The sequence below is a fragment of the Nycticebus coucang genome, chromosome 9 (assembly GCF_027406575.1).
Source record: "Nycticebus coucang isolate mNycCou1 chromosome 9, mNycCou1.pri, whole genome shotgun sequence".
In the NCBI taxonomy this organism is placed as follows: domain Eukaryota; kingdom Metazoa; phylum Chordata; class Mammalia; order Primates; family Lorisidae; genus Nycticebus; species Nycticebus coucang.
In genome coordinates this window covers 81,382,444-81,408,898 of record NC_069788.1, presented here as the reverse complement: position 1 = coordinate 81,408,898, position 26,455 = coordinate 81,382,444, and the positions used below count along the sequence as shown (strand labels likewise).

Genomic DNA, 26,455 nt, shown 5'->3' with positions numbered 1-26,455 from the left:
AGTCCCAACGCCACTCTCCCTTACTAACTCTCCCCTGGTCTTCTGGGTGGCAGAACAGTTACTTCGCCCACGTGCTTAGCCGGCAACACAGAGGTAGCAGTTGAGCCACCCGGAGGCCGCGCCCAGAGGAGGAGCCTGCGGACGCCCTGCCGCGAAGAGCGCGCCAGGTGAGCACGCCTGCGCAGTCGGGCCGTAAACAAGCCCGCCCCTTCCCCTCGGCCCGCCTTCAAGGGGCTGGCTCGCAAGTGGGAGGGGCTATATTGAAGAGGCTGGGGGGAGAGAGAGAGCACCAGGAACGGCGCCTGCGCGGTGGGCGTGATCCGGGCACTTAGGGCAGGATGAACGCTGCTTTCCAAGATGGCGACGGAGGGAGGAGGGAAGGAGATGAACGAGATTAAGACCCAATTCACAACCCGGGAAGGTCTGTACAAGCTGCTGCCGCACTCGGAGTACAGCCGGCCCAACCGGGTGCCCTTCAACTCGCAGGGATCCAACCCCGTCCGCGTCTCCTTCGTAAACCTCAACGACCAGTCTGGCAACGGCGACCGCCTCTGCTTCAATGTGGGCCGGGAGCTCTACTTCTATATCTACAAGGGGGTCCGCAAGGTACCGACCCGGGCGTCACCGGGGCCTGCCAGCGGCGTGGGCAGAGGCCGGGAGCAGGGCGGTGACAGCGGAGCCAGGGTGACCTGTAGGGGTGACCGTCGCTCTTACTTTTGAGTGGGCCGGTAACTCCACTGGGGTACTCCTGAGGACAGGAGATTCAAGAGTGAGGAGGGTGGTAGTGGTGGCGTTTCTAAGCGGTGGGTGCTGTGGGAAGGGATCATTGCGTGCGGGGTTCCGTTTGGGGAGGCCCCAGAAGCAGCCAGCTGCCTGCCTTATGTGGGGTCCGTCAGGTTCTGACATGGCCAAGGAGCGGGCCTGCGAGTCCCCGGAAGAGGTGGGGTGGACGTCTTGTCTACTTAGATCGTCTCGCCTCCCTGGAGGGTTGGGAGTCTCGCCCTGGGTTAGAGAACTGGAACGCAAGGCGGATTTAAAAGATCTGTAAGGCGGAACCTGGCCTGGGAAGCGGAGGACCGAGACTAGGTCAGACAGAACCTGCTCAGCACGCAGGGCTACTCCACCTGCTGCCGCACTGACGCTTCTAGGAGCCTCTTCTGGTGTTATAACGCTTTCTGTTTCAAAAACATCCATGGGAGGACGGCTGTCACTGTCTGTGGCGAGGGAACCTTCTCCTGAAAGATTGTTAAAGAGGGTCATCTTGTCCCTTGTAGTGTGAGAACAGCTTAGTACTACAGTTGGGAGGTTGAAATGATGTTTTCAATGAACTAAGCTGGTTCAGAAGGGTTCTGTGTGAGCGTGCCCAGATTAATCTTGTCCAGCAAGTCAGACTGTGTCCCAAATAGGGAGAGATACGCCTTGAAAGCTACTTTAAAGGAACCATCTTTCTTGGCGGACGACTTAACAGTAATTCTGTAAAACATGTAATCATCCTTTTAAAATACCTCTTTAAAAGCAGTAGTTTATTAGCGCTTTTTTTCATTTGCTGCGGAACTATGTTCTCACAGAGAACTGCTTATTTTTAAGATTGTGGTGTTTGACATGAGTCCTTGGAAAAGAGAGGAAATTAATGTACTCCACAGCACCTTCGAATGGATAAAGTGATAAAAGATTTATTTGTACGTTAGTTAGTGTGAAAATAAATTGTACATATTTAAGAGTGAATTTTCCCTAGGATTTGATATATCCAGATCCAGTACAGTATTTTTGCTTGGTTACAGGAACTAGGGAAGCGACACTGTTATCCAAATGTAGCAAGTTGTTTCACTCAAAGTAAATTTTTTTTAGGGTAAATCTTTTAAATTAATGCTTATGGTAATACATATGCTACTGGGTTTAGGGTATCCTGTTAGAAGTTATTGAAAGTATATTTGACTTTTTTCCCTCTCTTTTTGGATTTGGGAAAGAGTGAAGTAGTTAGTCTAGCTGCTGAAGTTTTACTTGTAATCTCAACTTCATCACTGACTTGTTGGAAGACCTTGGATAAATTATTAACTTCTATTTGCACCTCTTTAAAAAGGGAATATTGTGCAGTGTATATGTTGTAATAAACTTTAAACTCCGAAACACTTAGTAGATGGTAAATACAGTTAAAGTAAGCATTGAGGGTAACTGTCAAACAGGAAACTGCCATCTTGACATCGACACTAGGACTGAAAGGATCAGTTTTTTCCTCTGAAAATAAGTTTAGAATTTTTAAGTTTTAAAAATTTATATTTATATAGAAATACAATGTGCTTAAAAACTAAATTCACTATCACTAGTGCAGGCATTACTTTTTTTTAAAAAAGAGCTTTCTTTTTTTTTGAGACAGTCTCATTTTGTTGCAGTGGGTAAAGTGCGATGGTGTTACAGCTCACAGCAACCTCAAACTCTTGGGCTCAAGCGATTGTCTTGCCTCATCCTCCCAAGTAGCTGGGACTATAGGTGCCGGCCATTGAAATAAACAGGGTCTCGTTCTTGCTCAGGCTGGCCTCGAACTCCTGAGCTCAAGCAGTTCACCCTCCTCCGCCTCCCACAGTGCTAGGATGACATGCATTAGTCACTGCCCGTGGTCCAAACAGGGATTTTTTTTTTTTTTTGGATGGTTATTTCTGGAGCATTCTAATGGCATACCTTATCTGGATCTGGTACTCCTGGATTGCATCATAAAAACGGGTCTTTTATCTGGAAATATAGTTAACAATTGTGACCTCTTCTTTTTTTGTTTTCTTTTTTTTCTTTTTTTGCGGTTTTTGCCGGGCTGGGTTTGAACCCACCACTTCTGGCATATGGAACTGGTGCCCTACTCCTTTGAGCCACAGGCGCCACCTTCTCTTCTTTTTGTTTTTTTGAGGCAGAGTTTCACTTTGTTGCTCTGGTAGAGTGCCATGGCATCATAGCTTACAGCAACCTCAGACTCTTGGGCTCAAGCAATTCTCTTGCCTCAGCCTCCCCACTAGCTGGGATTACAGGTGCCCACCACAATGCCTAGCTATTTTTAGAGGAAGGGTCTCGCTCTAGCTCAAGCTGGTCTTGAACTTGTGAGCTCAGACTATTCACCCGCCTCGGCCTCCCAGAGTATTGGGATTACAGGTGTGAGCCACCACGCCCGGCCCAATTATGATCTCTTCTATTAAGACAGTATTCATCAAAGTATAAAACTAGGCAAGCTTTTCAAAACTATACCAAAAAATTATTTCAAAGAAGACAAATCTGAAATATGTAAATTGCCCTTATTTGCGTAATTTGAGCACTTTTAACTTTTTTGAGTTAAAACTTCATTTTTTATGTGGTAGTGTCTTATTTTCATTTGCATTATGTTGCAGACATTTCAACTTTAGCCAGTAACTTAAAATTTTTTCTTTTCCATGAATGTTTGTACTTATTTATTGTTATTTTGGAATGTGACTTTTTGTGACTCTATTTTCTTTTCATATATATATATATTTATATATATATATAATTTTTTTTTTTTTTTTGGTTGTAGTTTGGCCGGGGCCGGGTTTGAACCCGCCACCCTCAGTATATGGGGCCGGTGCCTTACCGACTGAGCTACAGGCGCCGCCCGTGACTCTATTTTCTGACTTAAAATAGAGCAAATAGATTTACTTTAATCAGAAAATTAAAAAAAATTTTCTTAGTAGTTATAAATCTATATTTTATTTTATTTATTTATTTTATGAGACAGTAGTTATAAAGTAGTTAGTAGTTATAAATCTATATTTTATTTTATTTATTTATTTTATGAGTCAGAGTCTCACTATGTTGCCCTTGGTAGAGTGCTGTGGCGCCACAGTTCACAGCAACCTCAAACTCTTGGGCTTAAGCGATTCTCTTGCCTCACCATCCCAAGTAGCTTGCCTGCCACAACACCCGGCTATTTTTTTGTTGTAGTTGTCTTTGTTGTTTAGCAAGCCTGGGCCAGGTTTGAACCTGTCAGCCCTGGAGTATGTGGCTGGCACCCTAACCACTGGGCTATGGGCGCCGAGCCTATAAATCTGTATTTTAGACAGTTGGCTGATTTTACTGTTTTTTTTTTTTTTCCCTATGAGGTGTGTGTGTACACACACACACACGTAGTTTTTTTGTTTGTTTTTTTTTTTAGAGACAGGGTCTTGCTCTGTCATCTCTCACTCTCTCACCCAGGCTGGATTGCAGTGGCAGGATCATAGCTCGCTGCAACCTTGAACTCTTGGACTCAAGTGATCCTCCCACCTCAGTGACCTGAGTAGCTGGGACTACAGGTATGTTGCACCATGCCTGGCTACTTTTTTTTTTTTTTTTGAGACAGAGTCTTACAATGTTGCCCTTGGTAGAGTGCTATGGCGTCACAGCAGTCTCAAACTCTTGGGCTAAAGTGATCAGAAGGTCTAATTTGGATGAGTAAATTCAATTTAAGTCTGCCTGTAAAATGAGTGGAGATAGGTTTTTTAAGAACTTAAATCATGGGCGGCGCCTGTGGCTCAGTGAGTAGGGTGCTGGCCCCATATGCCGAGGGTGGCGGGTTCAAACCCGGCCCTGGCCAAACTGCAACAAAAAATAGCCGGGCGTTGTGGCGGGCGCCTGTAGTCCCAGCTGCTTGGGAGGCTGAGGCAAGAGAATCGCGTAAGCCCAAGAGTTAGAGGTTGCTGTGAGCCATGTGACACCACGGCACTCTACCCAAGGGCAGTACAGTGAGACTCTGTCTCTACAAAAAAAAAAAAAAAAAAAAGAACTTAAATCATGAATTATGTGCTGCCATTCCTGAGAAGAAGCTTGGGGTCTTGGGGAAATGGAGTAGATGAAGAAGTAGTCTAACTTTTATGCCAAGACTGTAATTTTATTTTCTTTACCAAGATTATAATTTTGACCCTTTTAAAATGTTTGTAAGTAATGAGCGGCACCTGTGGCTCAAAGGAGTAGGGCGCTGGCCCCATATACCGGAGGTGGTGCGTTCAAACCTGGCGCTGGCCAAAAACTGCAAAAAAAAAAAAAAAAAATGTTTATAAGTAAGTGTCTACAGCTAAAATGGACCTTTGAATTTACGTAGTCTAACCCTCCTCAGAGAAAAACAAGCCTGGAAAAGGGATGTAAACCTGTGTTAGAGTATTTTCTCATGGTAGGGAAAATGAAGCCCAACTATCTCTAAAGAAGTCTTAGTCACAAGAGACTGATTAAGCTTTTTGGTCACAGGGATACAGTATACTTCAAGCACTTCAGAATTTATCCCAGCATTTTGCCATATATTATTTTATTGAGTGTTCATAGTAATGTGTGAGGTAGATGAAAACATCTTTTCAGGGCGGCGCCTGTGGCTCAGTTGGTAGGGCGCCGGCCCCATATGCCGAGGGTGGCAGGTTCAAACCCGGCCCCGGCCAAACTGCAACCAAAAAATAGCCGGGCGTTGTGGCGGGCACCTGTAGTCCCGGCTGCTCGGGAGGCTGAGGCAAGAGAATCGCTTAAGCCCAGGAGTTGGAGGTTGCTGTGAGCTGGGTGAAGCCACAGCACTCTACCGAGGGCCATAAAGTGACTCTGTCTCTAAAAAAAAAAAAAAAAAAAGAAAACATCTTTTCATAATCAAGGAAGTCCTAAATGGGGTTTGTGTGAGAAGATGATGGATTATGAATTTGTTTTGCTTACATAAAAACAATATGAACATTGAGGCAGCGCCTGTGGCTCAACGGAGTTGGTCGCCGCCCCCATATGCCGGAGGTGGTGGGTTCAAACCCAGCCCCGGCCAAAAACTGCAAAAACAAAAACAAAAACAAAAAACCAATATGAACATTGATTTAATACTGACCCTAATCATTTCAACAAAGATCGAGAGGCTGTGATAGTACTAGGCAAGCTTATGTGGGGTATTCAAAGATGAGTAAGACCTTGTCCCTTCCCATAAAGAACCTTTACTAGTTTTTAAACATCTTTATGACACAGTTTGTCTTTCTTTTTTTAAAAAAGAGGTTGTTTTAGGATAAAGATGCCAAAGGTATTGGGCCAATCCTCTCATTGAGGTCTGTTTTTACATGAATGTGAATGACCTCCATATCTCAGCTTAACCATCACTTCCTCAGCAAATCCTTTGAATTCCCAGGCTAGGTCAATTTTCCCCTATTACATGTTCTCATAGCATCCTGTACTTTGCCTTCCTAGCACTTTCCTCAATTTGTAATTCTCTGTAATAATCTGTCTTCTATAAACAAAGTTCCCTTAGACTAGGAACAGTGTCTTTCTTGCTCTTTATATCTTCCCAGTGCGATGTCCAGCATAGTTGGGCTTTTACTGTGTATTTGTTGAGTGAATGACTGAATAAAGCCATGTCCATCTCTGCCATACCTTAAAAAAGATTTTTAGAAGCTGAAAGACCTATTCAGTTTTGGGCCCAAAAGTAATTTGGGTGCTCACATCTTTTTTAAGGACATTTAAAAATAGTTAGTAGGTAACAAATTTAGCTTTTTTAAAATTGGGAGGTTGTGTAGCAAGAGACAATGAAGTAATGTAAAGTAAGCTAATGGCACAGATTACTTTTGATCTACTTCTTTCAAGCCATGTTACCTTTGAGACCCATGTAGTAACAAACAACTTTTAAAAAGCGTACTCAAAATTAAAATTCAAGCCAAAGAACCTTACTCTGCACCTCCCCCATCTTAAGAATCTAGGCCACAAATGTACTACTGCCCAGAGAAGTTAGTAAAGCAATCCTGTGATAAGTAGGAAATATATTTAGATGGTTGAAAGGACTTTTCAACTCTAAAGATTGTATAATTCTTGTTTCTTTTTCGTTTTTTTTTTTTTTTTGAGGCGGAGTCTCAAGCTGTCGCCCTGGGTACAATGCTGACAGCTCACAGCAACCTCAAACTCTTGGGCTTAAGCAGTTATCTTGCCTCAGCCTCCCGAGTAACTGGGACTACAGGTGCCTGCCACAACACCTAGCTATTTTTTAGTTGCAATTGTCATTGTTTTAATCGGCTCGGGGTGGGCTCGAACCTGCCAGCTTCAGTGTATATGACAGGCGCTCTACTCACTAAGCTACAGGCACCGAGCCTTCAATTTTTTTTTTTTTTTTTTATGAAAATAAATTCATCTTTTATTGGGTAGATGTCTTCAGTCTTGGATTCATTGCTTACTTCTTGAATTTGAATTGGGAGGGGTGGAAAGCAAGTTGAAAATATTAATTCCTCTTGAGTATAGCGGAGAGTATGTTTAAAAAAAGAAAACATTGTGTCTTGTCTTCTCTCTCTTTCTTTTTAAAAATAGATAACCAGGGTTTTGCTATATTCCTTAGGTTGGTCTAGAATTTCTGGGCTCAAGTGATCTTCCTGCCTTTACCTCACTGGTAGCTGGGACTATAGGGGTGTGCCACCATGCCTATTTCTAGGTCTTTATGCAGGAGAAGTTTTATATTCATGATGCTGGGATGAAGATGGGGCCAAAAGAAGAATCATTTGTAAAAAAAGCTAGAATATTTTTAGAGTCTGAATTATAGAAAAAGGTAATGGGTTGACTTGGGAGAAAATGAGCATTCTCTTATGGAAATGGTCATATGGGAAATATTCTTTTTGTTAAATCTGCAGGACCACTTGTTGGTGATGTTGGAGGAATTCATGCTTTGTGTGGAAGGGTGACCAACATCATGCCTTTTAAAGTTTTTTTTCTACAAACCGGCTTTGATATTGGATTGCTTCAGAGAAGGTCATGTTCACATCCTTCTCCCCATGTGTAATTTTTGTACCTCCCCTCTCTCCATTTTTAATTTAAAAAGAGGCTTAGAAGTCTAAAACTTTTAAAAGTGGATTTACTTTGAGAAATCTTTTTTTTTTCTTTTTTTTAATCTTAATGCTTCAACACTGGTTTTCTAGGCTAGGAGAGAAATGATATGTTAGAGAGTTAACTTTGAGAAATCTTTTGCTTACTTTAGTGAGGCACGTGCAGGATTGCTGAATGAATGGAAACTGGCGTTTCTTTTCCATTAAGGGGTACTTACTAACTTCTGAAAAGTTGGTAAGATTGAGTTATTTGACTTTTGAATATTACATGCTGAGGGGAAAGTATCTTAATTTATCATTTAAAGCAGGAGATATTTTCATACTACACCTTGGTTCTCTTGACTTTGAGAGGGGAGTGGTGATGAGATTTTGAAAGACTCCATGAGTGGATATGAGCAATGGCAAGAAGCACCCGAAATATGTTAGTGAAATTCATGAGATAGTCATGAATGTCATTCTTTCAGCAAATATTTATGGAATGTGCCTACCAGATACGAGGTACTGTTCTAGATGCTGGGTGTAGACTAGTCTCTGCCCTCAAGAAATTTGTAGCCTGCAAAATATTTATTATTGTCGAGTTACTCTAGTAACTTAAATGGTATTGTGCTTTGGTAGAAAACTTGAGCGAAGATCGAAATATAGTTAGTGTCACTGACTGGTTTGGCTATTCGGCTAAAGAACCTTGTTTTATTTATTTTTATTTATTTTTTATTTCCTTTTTTTTTTTTAAGAGTTCTGTCCTACGGCCTGAGCAGAGTGCAGTGGCATCATAGCTCACTGCAAACTCAAACTCGGGGTGTGGGCATCCTGTTGCCTCAGCCTCCCGAAGTTTGCCCCAGTACCTGGCAGGGTTTTTCAGTTTTTTTCACGAGTCGGAGTCTCATTCTTGCTCAGGCAAGTCTTGAACCCGTGAGCTCAAGCAGTCCTCCTGCCTTAGCCTCCTGTAAGCTGGGATTACAGATGTGAGCCACGGCCCCTGGCTTAATTTTTTTTTTTTTTTTGAGACAGTGTCTCACTTTGTTGCCCTTAGTAAATGCTGTGGCATCATAGCTCACAGCAACCTCAAACTCTTGGGCTCAAGCCTCAGCCTCCCTAGCATCTGAGACTATAGATCCCTGTCACAATGCCCAGCTATTTTTAGAGATGGGGGTCTCACTGTAGCTTAGCTGGTCTGGGACTCATGAGCTCAGGCAATCTGCCTGGCTGGGCCTCCCAAAGTGGTAGGATTACAGGTGTGAGCACCTGTGCCTGACCTAAGAACCTTCTTTTAAAAAAATAGGAAGATTTTATGGCGGCACCTGTGGCTCAGTCGGTAGGATGCTGGCCCCATATACCGAGGGTAGCGGGTTCAAACCCAGCCCCGTCCGAACTGCAACAAAAAAATAGCGGGGTGTTGTGGCGGGCGCCTGTAGTCCCAGCTACTTGGGAGGCTGGGGCAAGAGAATCGCTTAAGCCCAGGAGTTAGAGGTTGCTGTGAGCTGTGTGATGCCATGGCATTCTACCTAGGGCCATAAAGTGAAACTCTGTCTCTACAAATAAATAAATAAATAAATAAAATAGGAAGATTTTTGTAGTCTGGAATTTGATGTCTTAAAGCAGTGGTTCTCAACCTTCCTAATGCTGCAACCTTTTATTTTATTTATTTTATTTTTTTATTTTTTGTGGTTTTTGGCCGGGGCTGGGTTTGAACCCGCCACCTCCGGCATATGGGACCGGCACTCTACTCCTTGAGCCACAGGCGCCGCCCATGCTGCAACCCTTTAATACAGTTCCTCATGTTGTGGTGACCCCTAACCATAAAATTATTTTTGTTGCTATTTCGTAACTGTAATTTTGCTACTGTTATGAATCGTAATGTAAATATCTGATATGCAGGATGTATTTTCATTGTTACAAAGGGGTCATGACCCACAGGTTGAGAACCGCTTAAAGGATAATTTTGTTTTTCATTCAGGTTAGTTTGTGCAGAAATATGAAATGTGATCTTGTTTGGTTATTCAGGAGAAGGCATTAGAACTAGAAATAACTTTAATTGGTAGACATTCCCAGTTATCATTTTCAGGGACTAAGTTACTTTGTCCTCTGAATTTGAGACATCTACTTTTTATGATAGAGTAAAAGTTATATCTTACTTTTTTTTTTTTAAAAAGTCTCATTCATCAAACATTTATTGTTGACCTATTCTGTACAAGGCACTGCTGTCTATTGTGGATATGTGAAGGTGAATTAAGACACTTTCTGTCTTTAAAGAGTTTGTATTTTTGTACTGATTATCGTAATACAAAGTAGAAGGTGTGTGCTGCGCATGTGGCAGAGCAATACATACGTCTAAGTATCAAGTGGAATTAAAAAGTAAAGGTGAAGTGGAAAAGTATTTCTTTGCTTAGTAAGAGAATAATACTGAGATAGATTTCAAATAAATGATTTGCCCCCAAATGTTGTATGCTGATTATATTTTTTGTAAATTTTTAAACTTGTTGCCTTCTAGTTTCAGAAATGCTGTGTCGTCATTTCTGATTGAGCTTTAGTTGGTGATTGCTCTTATCTTTCAGCATTTTTCTCAACTTCCCAGCTTCTTCACCAATTGGTAATTCATAAATTGGGTAATATTTTGCATTGTCAATTCTATTTTATAATATAGATTTTGTTTTGTTTTGTTTTGAGACAGAGTCTCACTCTGTGGCCTGGGTAGAGTACAGTGGCATCCTAGCTCGCAGCAACCTCAAATTCCTGGGCTCAAGCGATCCCCTTGCCTCAGCCTCCTGAGTAGCTGGGACTACAGGCGCCTGCCACCATGCTGCTATGTAATATAGATTTTTAAAAGTAGGTATATTATACTGAAAACATGCCTAATCAGTCTGTTACACTTTTATCTTGTTTTGTAGCAGTAGGAAAATGTGCCTGAATCTATAAGTTTTATAAGAAAGAAGCAATAGTCATTCATGAGGAAGGAATTTGTAAGATTTTTATATTAAAAGTGAGAGTCATTCAGTAAGAGGAAATATTTTAACATTTTCATTTAACCACTTGAAGATTATTCCTCCAACCTGAATCTGTTTTTCCTTTAGTTGACTCACATAACAGCTTACTCTTCTGTCGCCACCCCCAACAGTAAAACTTACACAGTTGCTCATTCTCTATACTCAGTTTGATCTCTGCTTTAGAGACTTTGCGTTGCCCTCATGTTTCATATAAATAACTTGAATGGTTTTTGTGTAAAAAGCCATGTGGCAGACTATGAGAAATCAAAGAATTATGAGATATGGACCAGACCTTGAGAGCTCAGATTATTAGATTATTATCTAATCTAGTAGACATGGTATTAACATGTTCATTCTAAAAAGATTTGTTGGAGTGTCTACTCTACATTGTTGCTGAGAAAGAATCTCTGCCATCAAGGAGTTCACAGTCCAATGGGATAATAAAAAGACTTGTGCATTCAACTAACATTTGTTGGACCTGTGGACCCAAAGACAAATAAGACATAGTCCTTGGGCTAAGTGCCTGTAGTCTAGTTGTGGGATGGACAAGTAACCAGCAATGATAGGGCAGTTTCTAAAAAGCATTCACAACTGAACATTGCCTTCTAGGTGCTGTGTACATTTGGTTAAGAGGATAAATACATAGCCCTTGACAGCTTACAACCTTTTCATTTTCTCTTTAAAACAGTCCTTTGGAGGAAAAAATTTTTTGACAGTTGGAGAGATTGTGATATGCCCATTGTTACTGAAGGAATATGGTAAAACCTGGTGTTGAAGCCATGGCCTCTGACTAGGCCCCTTACATAGGCCTTTTTCAACAGTGAACTATTTGCAAGGCAGCAGGGCCTCCCTGATAAGTGATACTGATGTTATTCCAGAGAGTTGGAAATTGTAGAATAGAAAGAAGTTATGAGATACTTTATAGAAAAGATGTGACATGAGCTGAACTTCCTTGAAAATACTAAAGAGGAGACAACAGGGTTTAAGAGGTCATGTAATAATAGCTAATGTTTATTATTAATAATGCATATTATGTATTATGCTAAGCGATCATGAATGATCTAATTTAGTCATTTCAAATAACCTTATAAACTAAACGTTATTAATATCTTGATTTTACAGGTGAGAAAACTGAGGATTATAGAGATTAAATAATTGGCATAGGTTATAAAACTAGTAAGTTTTAAGAGGTTGTCTTGGGGTTTGAATCTAGTTCTGTTTGACCCTATAGCCACGGTGCTTAACAAGCTCAACTGCAAAGGACTAAGAGTCTCAGTGGGACTTCTGGTCCCTGTTAGTCCATAATTTCTGTCTGTCCCATACCCTCCATAGAACCTCTTTCTATTAGCTGTTTCCTCTGCTAGGGTAGTCCCCTCCTTTACTTTGTACATTGGTAGCTCCTTTTTCCTGTTTGGATCACAGTTTACATGTCATTCCTCAGAGAGGCTCCTTTTGACTATCAATTCAGAGTAGCTATGGGTTACCTTTACTAACATAGCCCATTAAAAAATCTTTCACACTGCCAGGCACAGTGGCTCATGCCTGTAATCCTAGCAATCTGGGAGGCTGAGGTGGGTAGATTGCCTGAGCTCGGGAGTACCAGACCAGCCTGAGCCAAAGCGATACCTCCCATCTCTAAAAAAAGTAGCTAGGCATTGTGGTGGATGCCTATAGTCACAGCTAATCAGGAGGCTGAAGCAAGAGAATCACTTGAGCTCAAGAGTTTGAGATTGCTGTGTGTTATAATGCCATGGCACTCTACTGAGGGTGACAAAGATAGACTGTGTCTCAAAAAAAAAAAGAAAGAAAGAAAGAAATCTTTCACATAATACTACTGGTTGTCTTAGTGTGTTTGAGCTGCTGTAATGAAATACCATAGACTGGGTAGCTTATAAACAAGAAATTGCTCACAGTTCTAGAGGCTGGGAAGTCTAAGATGAAGGTATTGAAGGTGCCAGCGGATTCAGTCAGCTGTGGACTCTTCCTGTTTAATGAATGGTGCCTTCTTGCTATGTCTCAGGTGATATAAGGGCAGGGCAATTCTCTGTGGCCTCTTTTATAAGGTCACTAATCCTATTCCTGAGGGCTCTCTGGTCATGATCTAATCATCCCCAAAGGCTACACCTCCTAATATTATCACCCTGGTGATTAGGTTTTAACGTGAATTTTGGTGAGATAGGAACATTCAGACTATAGCACTAGTATTTTTTATGTTTACTTATGCATTTATTGCCAGTCTTTTCCACTCTCCTTAATGAATATAAGCTTCATGAGAACTTGCAAGGCCTTTTCTGTCTTATTCATCATGTATCCCTAGTTCAGAACTTGTATCCCCAGTTCAACAATGCTTGGCACATTGCAGGCTCTGAAATATTTATTTATTAAATGAATGTATGATCTGTTGCCTCTTTGTTTGTATCTTCTTTTTTATGAGAACGATAACTTTACTATCTATTTATTTATTTAGACAGTCTCTTTCTGTTGCCCTGCATAGAGTGCTGTGGTGTCATAGCTCACAGCCACTTCAATCTCTTGGGCTTGAGCAGTCTTCTTATCTCAACCTCCCAAGTAGCTGGGACTACAGGGGTGCACCACCACGCCCAGCTAGTTTTTCTGTTTTTATTAGAGATAGGGTCTTGCTCTTGCTCAGGCTGGTCTTGAACTTCTGAACCCAAGAGATATACATACCTTCCTTAGGCTCCCAGAGTGCTAAATTATAGTCATGAGCCACTGCCCATCCTAACTCATATATATATATATATATTTTTTTTTTTTTTTTTTTTGGAGACAGAGCCTCAAGCTATTGCCCTGGGTAGAGTGCCGTGGCATCACGGCTCACAGCAACCTCCAACTCCTAGGCTTAAGCGATTCTCTTGCCTTGGCCTCCCAAGTAGCTGGGACTACAGGTGCCCACCACAATGCCCAGCTATTTTTTGGTTGTAGTTGTCGTTGTTTGGCAGGCCTGGACTGGATTTGAACCCACCAGCTCTGGTGTATGTGGCTGGCGCCTTACCCACTTGAGCTACAGGCGCCAAGCCATAATGTAACAATTTTTAAAGCATTTACATAGAGCAGCTTAGTTGAGCTTTGGGGGTAAGGTCTGGCTGTCATGTGTTGCTATTATTTCTACTTTATAGCTGAAGAAATAATTTTAAGGACATGGATAATAACTGATAAGATTACTACTCAGTACCAAGATTTTTTACTTTGTCCAGTATTTACTACTGCTTTAACCTGAACCTGCCATCCCAGTAGTTCTTTTTTTTGTTTGTTTATTGAGACAGTATCACTCTGGCACCCTGAGTAGAGTGCTGTGGCATCACAGGTCACAGCAACCTCAAGCTCTGGGGCTCAGATGATCTTCTTGCTTCAGTTTTTCTTTTTTTTTTTTTTTTCTTATCGAGACAGAGTCTCACTTTGTCCACCTCGGTAGAGTGCTATGGCCTCATAGCTCACAGCAACTTCAAACTCTTGGGCTTAAGCGATTCTCTTGCTTCAGCCTCCTAAGTAGCTGGGACTACAGGTGCCTGCCACTATGTCCAGGTATTTTTAGAGACAGGGTCTCACTGGTCTCAGGCTGGTCTTGAACTCCTGAGCTGTGATCCTCCTGCCTCTGCCTCCTAGAGGGCTGGAATTACAGGCATGAGCCACCGCCTGCCCAGCTTCAGTAGTTCTAAGAATTTAAAATAAAACAGCTTAGATTGGAGCCCTTTTAGAGATTGAACTTGCTCCAACATTGCATGTTTTGTAAGTTGCTTGTCTCTCAGAGCAGTTGGATTTCTTTTTGTAAATAATGATGAGGATATTTGTCCTACCTACTTCACTGTTTTTTTGGACGAGACAAGATAATTATGTAAAAACCCTTCAGTAATGGCAAGGTACTGTCAAATGTAAAATAATTCTCTTAGTTGTAGAAGATACTGAAGGGCTAGGATTGACTCAGTCTGCTATCTCTTACTTGTGATTTGTTAATTGACTGCTGTTTTCTTTCCTCTGGAGCCTTGAAAGGAGAAGGGGAGGAGCTGGGTAAGAATGGGGGAAAGTAGAGCAGATGTAGAGACTAGGAAGAGATTTCAGGGAGATCATTGGCAGTGCAGTGTGGTACTTTTAAAAGGTAGGAGAGACTCTGGGGAGAAGGGAAAGCAGACACAGGAGCTCAGCTGTATCCAGCCCTTTGTAGGAAATTTGCAGACACTGTCTGCTCTTTCAGATAACATTCACTTATTAGGGCTCCTTGACCTGAATAAAACTTAGGGGGCATGTCAACCTGGATGGGAAAAAATATTGTACATCTTTATTTTCTCTTTAACTTTTTTTTTTTTTTTTTTTTTTTTTGAGACAGACTCTTGAGCTGTTGCCCTGGGTAGAGTGCTGTGGGGTCATAGCTCATAGCAACCTCAAACTCTTGGAAGTAAACTATTCTCTTGCCTCAGCCTCCCAAGTAGTTGGGACTACAAGTGCCTGCCACAATGACCAGCTATTTTTTTGGTTGCAGTTGTCATTGTTGTTGAGACTAGGGCTGGGCTCGAACCCGCCAGCTTTGGTGTATGTGGCTGGTGCCCTACTCAATGAGCTACGGACGCTGAGCCAATTTTCTCTTAACTTTTAACTGAAATTTAACATATCCCTTAATTTTTAATATAGCAACAAATTAATAGTAATAACAGAACCAGAATGTTTTCTTATCACATTATGTTTGCAGATATGTTAATAAGTGGTTTACACTCACCACTACTTTGAAATTATAGTAGTAGTGGATCTGCCACTAGATCTTGTTATCTAGTATATAATAAAAAAAATTTTTTTTTTAAGGACCATGAGCCAAAGTTTTATTTATTCATTTCTTTTTTATTTATTTATTTATTTTTTATTTATTCATTTCTTACATTTGAAGTACTCTTCAATGACATCCTTGGCTTGAGATTCTTTGCCATAGTTCTTAACTACTACACAACTGCGACCAACCACTTTACAGGGTTTCCCCTCGTCTGTCAGTTTTACAAAGGCCTACCTATCCCCGTTTTTTTTTTTTTTTTTTTTTTCTTTGAGACAGAGTCTCACTTTGTTGCCCTTGGCAGGGTGCTGTGGTGTCATAGCTCACAGCAACGCACAGTGATTATCTTGCCTCAGTCTCCTGAGTAGCTGGGCCTACAGGCACCCTCCACAATGCCCAGCTTTTTTTTTTTCTTTTAGAGACTGGTCTCTGCCTCAACCTCCCAGAGTGCTGGAATTACAGGTATGAGCCACCACTCCAGTCGTCCCCATCGTTTCTTGTCATCATCCTTAATTAGGTTGATTTGGTGTTCAGCACCAAGGGTCTCCACCAACTTGACATATATAGGCTCATCACAGTTGGATGTAAGCACACAAAGACAGGCTTGGCACTAAATTCATCTAGGACCAAATGTGTCTGCAATAAACCTTAGCACAAAATGATGATAATTTAACCAAGTATTCAGCAAACTGCTAAATGCAACCGGCTGTCCAGTTAGCCTCCAGAAAACAACCTATAGGTTGCTAACCTCCACAACCTATAGGCTTGTCAGAAAGAAATTTTTAAAACTCTGTATTTGCAACTCCTGGGCTTAGGCGATTCTCTTGCCTCACCTCCCGGGTAGCTGGGACAACACCCAGCTATTTTTTGTTTCAGTTTGGACAGAACCGGGTTCAAACCCTCCACCCTTGGCATATGGGGCCAGTGCCCTACCCACTGAGCCACAGGTGCCGCCCAATATGGATTTCTTTTATAATCATATATTTAGAAACTATCGTGGGTAGTCTGTGGCACAACAAATCTAAACACCCTAAACAATAAATTTAAATATCTAATTTAAATAAGTCTTGGCTTGTTTCCTTTAGTATTGTATGTGTGATTGAATACAAGGTGGGTAACTGGTTTCTCCTGTTAAGGGTAACTTTCAGCTCCATGAAGAGCTCTCAGTGATGCTTTTGGTACTTTGTGCTTCTTTTCTTTTTCTTACTAATCATTCTTTTGCCCTTGCTGCCCTAACAAGAGGGAGGAACCCAGCAAGAACTATATACAAAGGCCGGGAGCAGTGGCTCACGCCTGTAATCCTAGCACTCTGGGAGGCCAAGGCAGGTGGATCCTGAACTCATGAGTTTGATGCCAGCCTGAGCCAGAGCGAGACCTGGTCTCTAAGAATAGCTGGGCGTTGTGACAGGTGCTTGTAGTCCTAGCTGCTCAAAGAGGCTGAGACAAGTGTATCACTTGAGCCCAAGAGTTTGCGGTTGTTGTGAACTGTGATGCCACAGCATTCTATGAGGCAATAAAGTGAGACTGTGTCTGAACCCTTTCCCCCCAAGCTATTATGCAGTCAGGCATGGTGGCTCATGCCTGTAAATCCTAGCACTCTGGAGGCTGAGGCAGGTGGATTGCCTGAGCTCAGGAGTTTGAGACCAGCTTAAGTGGTTTAAAGAGTGAGACACAGTCTCTATTTTAAAAATAGAAAAACTGAGGGAAGAGGATCGCTTATGTCGGAGTTTGAGGTTGCTGTGAGTTAAGACGCCATGACACTCTACTGAGGGCAACAAAATGAGACGCTGTCTCAAAAAACAAGAACTATTATACAAATCCGTCTGAAAGATGGACTTTGTGTTCCATTTGGTCCAGATAATAGGTGATTGCAGTATAATATTTGTTTGTCTCTATTGCAGTGAGAATTTAGAGAGGCTTTAACAAGGTGACACTTGAATTAAATTTGGATGATGGATAGGCTGAAAGGGGAGGGGATTCTAAACCAAGGGTACTAGAAGCCCCAGGCCTAAGGATGTGGCAGTTTTGATGCCACCTCTTGAAGCTGTGAGCTGTGCTGTGAGGATTGAAACTTATGCAGAGTTTGAAAGAGGAAGATTATCGTCTGTGGTGGTGGTCATTTTAATGTTGGCTAGGTATCCTAGCCTCTTTTAGAATTCTTAGTGTGATTTCTCTTTTTTAATTTTGACAGTGTCTTTTGCCCTGAGTGCTTCATCGCTCACTGCAACCTTATATTCCTGGGCTCAAGTAATTCTTCTACCTCAGCCTACGGACTAGCTGGAACTACAACCATGTGCCACCATGCCCAGCTAACTTTTCTATTTTTTGTAGAGGGAGAGTCTCACTCGTCATCAGGCTAGTCTCAAACTCCTCAAGCAGTTTTCTCCCTCATATCCCCCCCTCAGCCTCCCAGAGTGTTAGGTGTATAGGCATGAGCCATGGTGCCTGTTCTTTTAGTATGATTTTTTAAAAGATCTTTTAAAAATGTTATTTCTTTGTTTTGGTACTACTTTTGAGGTAATGTACTGCATTGGTATATCATCCATCCTCCTTTAGGACTCAAGTCAGATTGTATCAGTGATATCTCTCATAGGACCTCATCAGTTCTCTCATTTCTCACTGATTTAGCTCCTGCCTTACTGTCACTCTCTAGCATCACTTCTTAATGTCATGGCTAATCATTATAGCCTCCCTGGCACAGTCCTAACCTCAGCCAAGTAGAATCCTCTACCTAATGCACATCTAACCTTTTACCACTGAGTGTGGTTGCAGAATAGCAGCCATCCTGGTTGGCCTTCCTTTAGATTCACAACCGTGACTCTGAAGGGGCTGGCAACCACATTGACTCTGTACCCTCCTAGATGACCATTGGTAACTTTGCCCTCAAATTTTCAATAATTTCCTTCCCTATCTTTATTCTTATTTTATGACCTTACTTCTTATTTTGCTTAGAACTTTAAAGCAGTAAAAGGAGAACTTCTGCAGATTCCTACTCTCATATCACCTCAGCTTCCAGCAGCAGTGATACCTGTGGACTCTGCCTTCCCTTCAGTTACTAAAGAGAAACTAACTTTCTGCCCCTAAGGTCCACTTCCCTATGCACCTGCTAAGTCCCATCTCATTTTGCCTAATTGGTATTCTCCCTTTCTCCTACACCATCACTTTTTCTCTGACCATAAACATGTTGTTGTTCCCTCCATCTTAAAGCAAGTCAGAGGGTCCTTTCTGACCCCTACTCCCTCTCTCTAGGTTTTTTGCCTGCAGTAGTGATTGCCCTATTTCTCAGTTGCTGCTTGCTTTTTTGGAGACAGTGTCTCACTCTGTCAACCTGGTTGGAGTGCAGTGGCAAAATCAGTTCACTACTGCATTGAACTCAGGCTCTAGGAATCCTCCTGCTTTAACCTCCAAAGAAGCTGGGACTACAGGTGTGTGCCACCACACCTAGCTAAGTTTTTTATTTTTTGTAGAGAGGACCAAGGGGAAACAGAGTTTCTTACCATGTTGTCTAGGCTGGTCTTGAACTCCTGACCTGAAGTGATCCTCCTACCTTGTGATTACAGGCATGAGCTACTGTGCTTGGCCTCAGCTACTTCGTAGAGCAAGACTCCTCTGGTTGTCTTAAGTTGCCTTGACTCTCAAAGTGTGATCCATAGACCAGTATCATTGTCACCTGAGAACTTGAATATGGGCAGAATATGGGCCTATGGGCCTTGCTCCTGACTTACTGAACTAAAATCTACAGTTGAAGAGGTTCCTCAGGTAACATGTGTGCACACTAAAGTTGAAAAAGCTTGGGTCTCTACTAGCTTTCTCTAATTCTTTCAAATTAGAGAAAAACTTAATCCTCTCCTTCCCTTCCACCCTCCCTCTATGGTCTTCCCCCCACCCCCCTCACTTCCCTCCCTCCCTTAATGGTCTTTTTTTTTTTTTTTTTGAAACATTTGCTCTGAAATGAGTACTGCTTGCCTGTGTAACTAACTACTAGAGCTGATGGGTGAAGTCCCCAGCGTATGAGCCTAGAGAGTCTCAGTCCATCTTCCCTGGAAAGAGTGCTGTGATGTCATAATAACACAGCAACCTTGAACTTTTTTTTTTTGTTGTTGAGACAGAGCCTCAAGCTGTTGCCCTGGAAGGTTGCCGTGAGCTGTGGCATCAGAAATAAAGGTCAAAAACTTAAACTTAATCCTGTCAAATTATTGTTCCTTCTTGCCATCTGTTCTAAGCATATAATTCAGTAACTTTTAGTAAATTTACCAAGATGTATAACTATCACCATAATCCAGTTTTATAACATAAGGGATTAGTTTTTTTTTTTTTTTTGAGACAGTCTCACTTTGTCACCCTGGGTAGAGTGCTTTGGTGTCACAGCTCACAGCAACCTCCAACTCTTGGGCTTAAGCAATTCTTCTGCCTCAGCCTCCCAAGTAGCTGGGACTACAGGCACCTGCCACAACACCCAGCTATTTTTTTGTTGCCGTTGTCATTATTGTTTAGCAGGCCCGGGCCAGGTTTGAACCTGCCAGCCTCTGTGCATGTGGCTGGCCCCCTACTCATTGAGCTACGGGTGCCGCTCAAGGGATTAGTTTTTAAATTTAATTTTAGGCTAGGCATGGTGGCTCATGCCTGTAAGCCCAGCACTTTAGGAGGCTGAGGCAAGAGCATCACTTGAGTCCAGGTGTTCAAGGTTACAGTGAGGTATGATCTCACCACTCCCCTCCCACCAGAATGAAATGCTGTCTCTAAACAAAATAAATAAATAGATTTAATTTTGTATTTTAATTATGCAAATAATCTACATAGTTTCAAAATCAGAACTATAGAACAAGGTTATATTCAGAGAGATCTAGCTTCTACTACTATTTTTTTTTCTGAGACAGAGTCTCATTTGATTCCCCCTGGTAGAGTGCCATGTTGTCGTCTTAGCTCACAGCAACCTCAAACTCTTGGGTTTAAGCGATCCTCTTGTCTCAGCCTCCCAAGTAGCTGGGACTACAAGTGCCTACCACAATGCCTGGCTCTTTCTTAGAGATGGTGTCTCACTTTAGCTCAGGCTGGTCTCGAACTCTTGAGCTCAGGTAATCCATCCGCCTTAGCCTCCCAGAGTGCTGGGATTACAGATGTGAGCAACTACGACAGGCCTTACCTTCTACTTCTGAAGTTTCCTTTCCTCTACCTGTCATCATTTGATTTTTGTCTTATCCTTCTGTTGTTAAAAGAATAAGATGACATTTGAGCAGAGATTTGAAGCAATTGAGGAAGCAAACTATGTATGGTATTTTGTATCTTTTTTTTTTTTTTTTTTTTGCTTAATGATATATAGTGGAGAGCTTTCCAGATTAGTATGAGAACTTCTTCACTCTTTTTTTACAATTATATATACTCCACGCTGTGGCTGTACCTTGATTGATTCATTGATTCATTGCTTCATTGATTGAGACAGGGTCTTGTACTGTCTCAGGCTGGAGTAGAGTGGCAGGATCATAGATCACTGCAGCTTTAAACTCCTGGGCTCAAGTGTTCCTCCCACCTAAGCCTCCCAAGTAGCTAGAATGGGAGACCCACATGACAGTGCCTGGCTAATTTTATTTTTCTTTTTGAGACAGAGTCTCACTTTGTCACCCTGGCTTTAGTATAGTTGCATGATCATATCTCACTACAACTGCAACTCCTGAGCTCAAGTGATCTTCCTGCCTCAGTTTCCCAAGTAGCTAAAATTATAGGCATGTGCCATAACATCTGACTAATTTTTAAGTTTTTTACAGAGAACAGGGTCTTAACCTTGCTCAGACTGGTCCCAAACTCCTTACCTCATAGTGATCCCCCTGCCTCAACCTCTCAGCTATGAACCCCCAAGTTCATCTTAACTTTTTCACACGTATTTTTGTAGAGATCGGGTCTCACAATGTTGCCCCGGCTGATATTGAACTCCTGGGTTCAAGCTGTCCTCCTGCCTCAGCCTTCCAAAGTGCTGGGATTCCTTGTGTATGCTGCCTCACCTGGCAACATTTATATTTTAATATTTGGAAATTAAGTTTAAAAAAGACAGAGCCTCAAGCTGTCGCCCTGGGTAGAGTGCTGTGGCATCACAGCTCACAGCGACCTCCAACTCCTGGGCTCAAGAGATTCTCCTGCTTCCGCCTCTCAAGTAGCTAGGACTACAGGTGCCTGCTACAACGCCCAGCTATTTTTTGGTTGCAGCCGTCATTGTTGTTTGATGGGCCCGGGCTGGATTCGAACCCACCAGCTCAGGTGTATGTGGCTGGCGCCTTAGCTGCTTGAACCACAGGTGCCAAGCCTAAAAAAGACTTTTTTGGGAAGTAAGAGGTGAACATTAAAATGTGTTATAAAAGAAGTTGGTGAGGCAGGTGTTGTGGCATGCACCTTCTTAGTTAACTCGCGAGTTTGAGCCCTGCCCAGGCGAAATAGCAAGACCCTTGTTTCCATTATAAAATTTTTGTGGGTTGTTTTTGTTTTTGAGGCAGAGTCTCACTCTGTTGCCCAGGTTAGGGTGCCATGGCATCAGCCTAACTCACAGCAGCCTCAAACTTCTGGGTTTGAATGATCTTCATATCTCAGCTTCCTGAGTAGCTGGGACTACGGGCACCTGCCATAATGCTTGACTAATTTTTTTTTATTTTATTTTAAGTAGAGAGGGGGTTTCACTCTTGCTCAGGTTGGTCTCAAACCTTAGCTCAGTCTACCCACCTTGGTCTCTCAGATTACTAGGATTATAGGAGTGAGCCACCCTGCCTGGCCTAAAAAAATATTTTTAATATTAAAAAATAAAGGGATCAGTGGACTATGATTAGTGACTTTTAAGATTTAGCATAACCAGAATATATTATGATGTTAGGAATATTTTAGTTTGCAAGTAACAAGAAACCCATTCAAACTATTAATAGTTTAAATTTTTTTTTTTAAGAGAGTCTCACTTTGTTGCTCTCAGAGTCTTTTGGCATCATAGCTGACAGCAGCCTCAAACTCTTGGGCACAAGCTATCCTCTTGCCTCAGCCTCCCAAGTAGCTGGGACTACAGGCACCCACCACAATGCCCAGCTATTTTCAGAGACTGGGTCTTACTCGAGTTGAGGCTGATCTCTAACTCCTAAACTTGGGAAATCCATCCGCCTTGGCCTTCCAGAGTGCTGGGATTATAGGCATGAGCAACCAACCACTCCTGGCCTAATAGTTTACACTTTAAAGGAGTACATTGGCTTCTATCACTGAAAATTCCAGAGGTCAGGTGGGCTTCCAGCATGGTTGATTGGGATGCCAGCTCTGTTTTGCGAAGATTCCCCTGGTTCTGTTTTCTGCCACGTTTCAGCATGGCTTATGCTGAACAGTGACGGAGGTGGGTTAGGCTTCCCATTTCTATACCACATGGACCAGAATGGGAAGTGGTATCTAGGATGAGAATGAACAACTCTTCTATTCAGTTTCTCAGAATAAGGAATATTATTTTATAGAAGCCTCTAGCAAACCTCTTTCTTTGACTCTTTGCCCTAAATTGTCTTACCAGCCCATTCCTGTGGCCAGGCACTGTCTGTGAGGGAATGCTTAGCCAGTAAACATAACTTACCTTCCCTACTTACCTGATCTGCCCCCCAGTTACTTTTTTGTTTACCTGAAGATAAAGGAAATACTGAAAGGAAGACATTTTAATGTTCGGGACATCAGGGGTAATACGACTGCTCTGATGGCCATTCCAGAAAAGAGTTCCAAAATTACTTTGAAGGGTGACTAAGTTCTGGTGTCAGTGCATAGCTTTCCAAGGGGAGTACTTTGAAAGTGACGGTAGTGATATTCAGTAATGAGGTATATAGCACTTTTTCTATGACAAGTTTGCAAATTTAACTGTCAGACTTTGTTTGTATGGGCTGATTGACACAGTCTTGGCTAACCCTTAACTTTAGCAAGGGAATTAGATTATTTACACTTGATTTTAGCCAAAAGTCCAAGAAGCTATGTATTAGATTATCTAATATCTTGATTACTCTGGGTTGTGAGATACTAGATAGGAGAATGATCTATAGATAGGTAATGGGTAGGCAACCAAGGAAGCAACGACACGTAAGGCCTTATGCTGGGTTAGGGACTCAGACATCATAAACACAGTTCTTCCCTTGAGCAGATCTTGTGGTAAGGAGGTGAGCCAGCACCAGGAGGAAATAGAACACACTGGAATTAGCACATTGAGAAAAGTATTAGCTGCATTATACCCTTGCCTGGTTTAGAAGCCTGTCTTCTTTTGCTTTTGCTGTTTGACTACTATGAATGTCCTCCTGCCTTTTCACACGATGTCGGAATTTTTTTGTTAAATTTCTGTTACCTCCACAAGACTGAATCTTGAGGGCAGAAAACATATCACAGTGTCTGTATATAGTAGGCACCTTGTATTTAATTATTTATTTTTGAGACATAGTCTCAGTTTGTCACCCTCGGTAGAGTGCCTTGGTGTCACAGCTCACAGCAATCTCAAACTCTTGGGCTCAAGTGATTCTCTTGTCTCAGCCTCCCAAGTAGCTGGGACTACAGGCGCCCACCACAATGTCTGCTATTTTTTTAGCGACGAGGCCTGGCTCTTGCTCAAGCTGGTCTGGAACTCCTGAGCTCAGGCAGTCTACCTGCCTCAGCCTCCCAGAGTGCTAGGATTACAGGCATGAACCACCATGCCTGGCCTAGTGTCTATTTTTAAATGAATAAGTTGTTGAAATTATAGTCTACCAGAGACTTACTTGAATAAATCAGATAATCTTTCAAAATCCTTTTCACAAGCTAAAATGAGCTCTGTTAGTTACTGAAGCTCACAGAGATAGGCTTGCCAGCCCCTTTTGCATTAAGAGGCTTTTAGATATTAGTCAGTGCTACAGTTTGTCTCTGAAACTCATGTTGAGACTTATTTGATGTGGAGCCTTTAAGAGGAGATTAGGTCATGAGGGCTCTGCCCTTATGAATGGATTAATGTCATTATTGAGGGAATGGGTTAGTTATCATAAGACTGGGTTTGTTACAAAAGCAAGTTAGCCAATTTCCTCTCTTTGTGTTAAGCACTTCTGCTGTGGGAAGAACCTTACCAGACCTTGGCACCATGCTCTTGGGCTTCTTGGCTTCCAGAACCATGAGCCAGATAAACTTCCGTTGTGTGTAAATTAGTCTTGGTATTATTAGGGCAGCAGCTAATGGACTAAGAAAGCCACAGCCTCAGATCTTATGCTGTTAGAATTCTTCTGGAGCCTGAAGCTAGCTTTGTTTAGAAGCCGTGTCTTCCTTGCTGTGTCCTGGAAAAAATGCTTACATTCTTCCTCCCAGAAGAAAGCAGTTTTCAAAGAAGAAAGCTGCTATCCCTTCCTAACTTCTTTCCAAAGAATTATGGAATTACACAACATTTTACATTGGTCTTTTTTTTTCCCTATGAGTTCTGGAATAGATGAACATGTAGTTAGCAAGACTGAGGGCAGTATTACCAGCTCATTAAAAAATGATGGTTGGCTTGGGGCCTGTAGCTCAGGCGGCTAAGGCGCCAGCCACATACACCAGAACTGCTGGGTTCGAATCCAGCCCCAGCCTGCCAAACAACAATGGCAACTACAACCAAAAAATAGCCGGGTGTTGTGGCAGGCACCTGTAGTCCCAGCTACTTGGGAGGCTGAGGCAAGAGAATTGCTTAAGCCCAGGAATTGGAGGTTGCTGTGAGCGGTGATGTCACTGCACTCTACACAGGACAACAGCTCAAGGCTCTTGTCTCAAAAAAAAAAAATGGTTGTTGTGCTCAGGGTTTTCCTTGATGCAGCAGAACTTTTTAGTTTTCCACAGAGCTCAGAGCATAGGGCACAGCTGAAGTACAGTACTAGACTAGGCTTTTGTCCACTTATCACTTCAGGCATTCCTTTGGAAACCCCACCCTTAGGCTCATACCACCTTTTTCTTTTTCATGGCCACCAAAGGGACTTCCTGGCTGCTTCTGGTCTTTGAAAACTGTAAGATCTGACTCAGCCTTCTTTTCCACCCCATCCTGCCATTGTATAGGGCGGTTTCATCGCCACTACATGACCCATCAGGCTTGGTTTCTTGGCTTCCATGTCTACTCTCTTCTAGTCCACCTCTGGTACTCCCTCTCACAGTGATACTATTGAGTCTTGTGTTTAGCTGAAATGGTTTCAGTTCCAAAATCACTAATGGAGATAGGAACAGTTATCCTTCTACTCCAATATAATCTTGCCCCTCACAGGATACTGGTTACTTAACTTCATGTCACCAGATCTATTAGACACCATTTGGCCTACAACTTCCTTGATGTCTCAGCAGCATTTGACACAATTGGTCATCTTCTGTTTATTAAAATGCTCCTTGTGGGCCAGATGTGGTGGCTCCTGCCTGTAATCCTGGTACTCTGAGAGGCCCAGGTGGATGGATTGCCTGAGCTCAGGAGTTCCAGACTAGCCTGAGATAAGGTGAGACTCCTGTCTCCAAAAATAGCTGGGCGTTGTAGTGGGTGCCTATAGTCCAGCTCTTGGGCTTAGGCGATTCTCTTGCCTCAGCCTCCTGAGTAGCTGGGACTATAGGCACCCACCACAATACCTGGCTATTTCTTTGTTGCAGTTTGGCCGGGGCCGGGTTTGAACCTGCTACCCTCAGTATATGGGGCTGGTGCCCTACTCACTGAGCCACAGGCATCGCCCTGTATTGGATTTTTCTTAATGATTCAGTCCTGTTCCCTTGTTTTTCTCATTTACATTGTAAGTCTCTATCTGAAGTTATTTGTCCCTTTTGTTTTTATGATTGTTTGTTTATGCCTTTTCTCTCACCTTCCCCGTTCCCACTCAAGGAAAAAGTATTTATTACAGTAAATTAATACAGTGAGTTTCCTTGTGAAAGCACACATTAGTTTGTTAGAATAATTAAAACTTTTGCTGCAT

At 42.3% G+C, this 26,455-nt stretch overlaps 1 protein-coding gene and 1 pseudogene across 15 annotated transcripts in view; both read left to right on the top strand.

Moving 5' to 3' along the window:
• The window catches only part of LOC128594761 (band 4.1-like protein 2), a 36,197-nt pseudogene extending 36,026 nt beyond the window's left edge, over positions 1-171 (top strand).
• A 96-nt stretch (positions 172-267) lies between these two features.
• WDR20 (WD repeat domain 20) overlaps positions 268-26,455 on the top strand; it is an 85,661-nt gene continuing 59,473 nt past the window's right edge. For 6 of the 15 annotated variants that reach the window (XM_053603127.1, XM_053603119.1, XM_053603126.1 and 3 more), the window contains exon 1: positions 268-606. In XM_053603127.1, the coding sequence (XP_053459102.1) occupies positions 358-606 (249 nt within the window). In that variant the 5' untranslated portion in view covers positions 268-357. Of the gene's footprint in view, positions 607-10,452; positions 10,608-26,455 lie in introns of those variants that run through there. The other 9 variants (XR_008382544.1, XM_053603130.1, XM_053603122.1 and 6 more) reach the window with 7 other exon arrangements.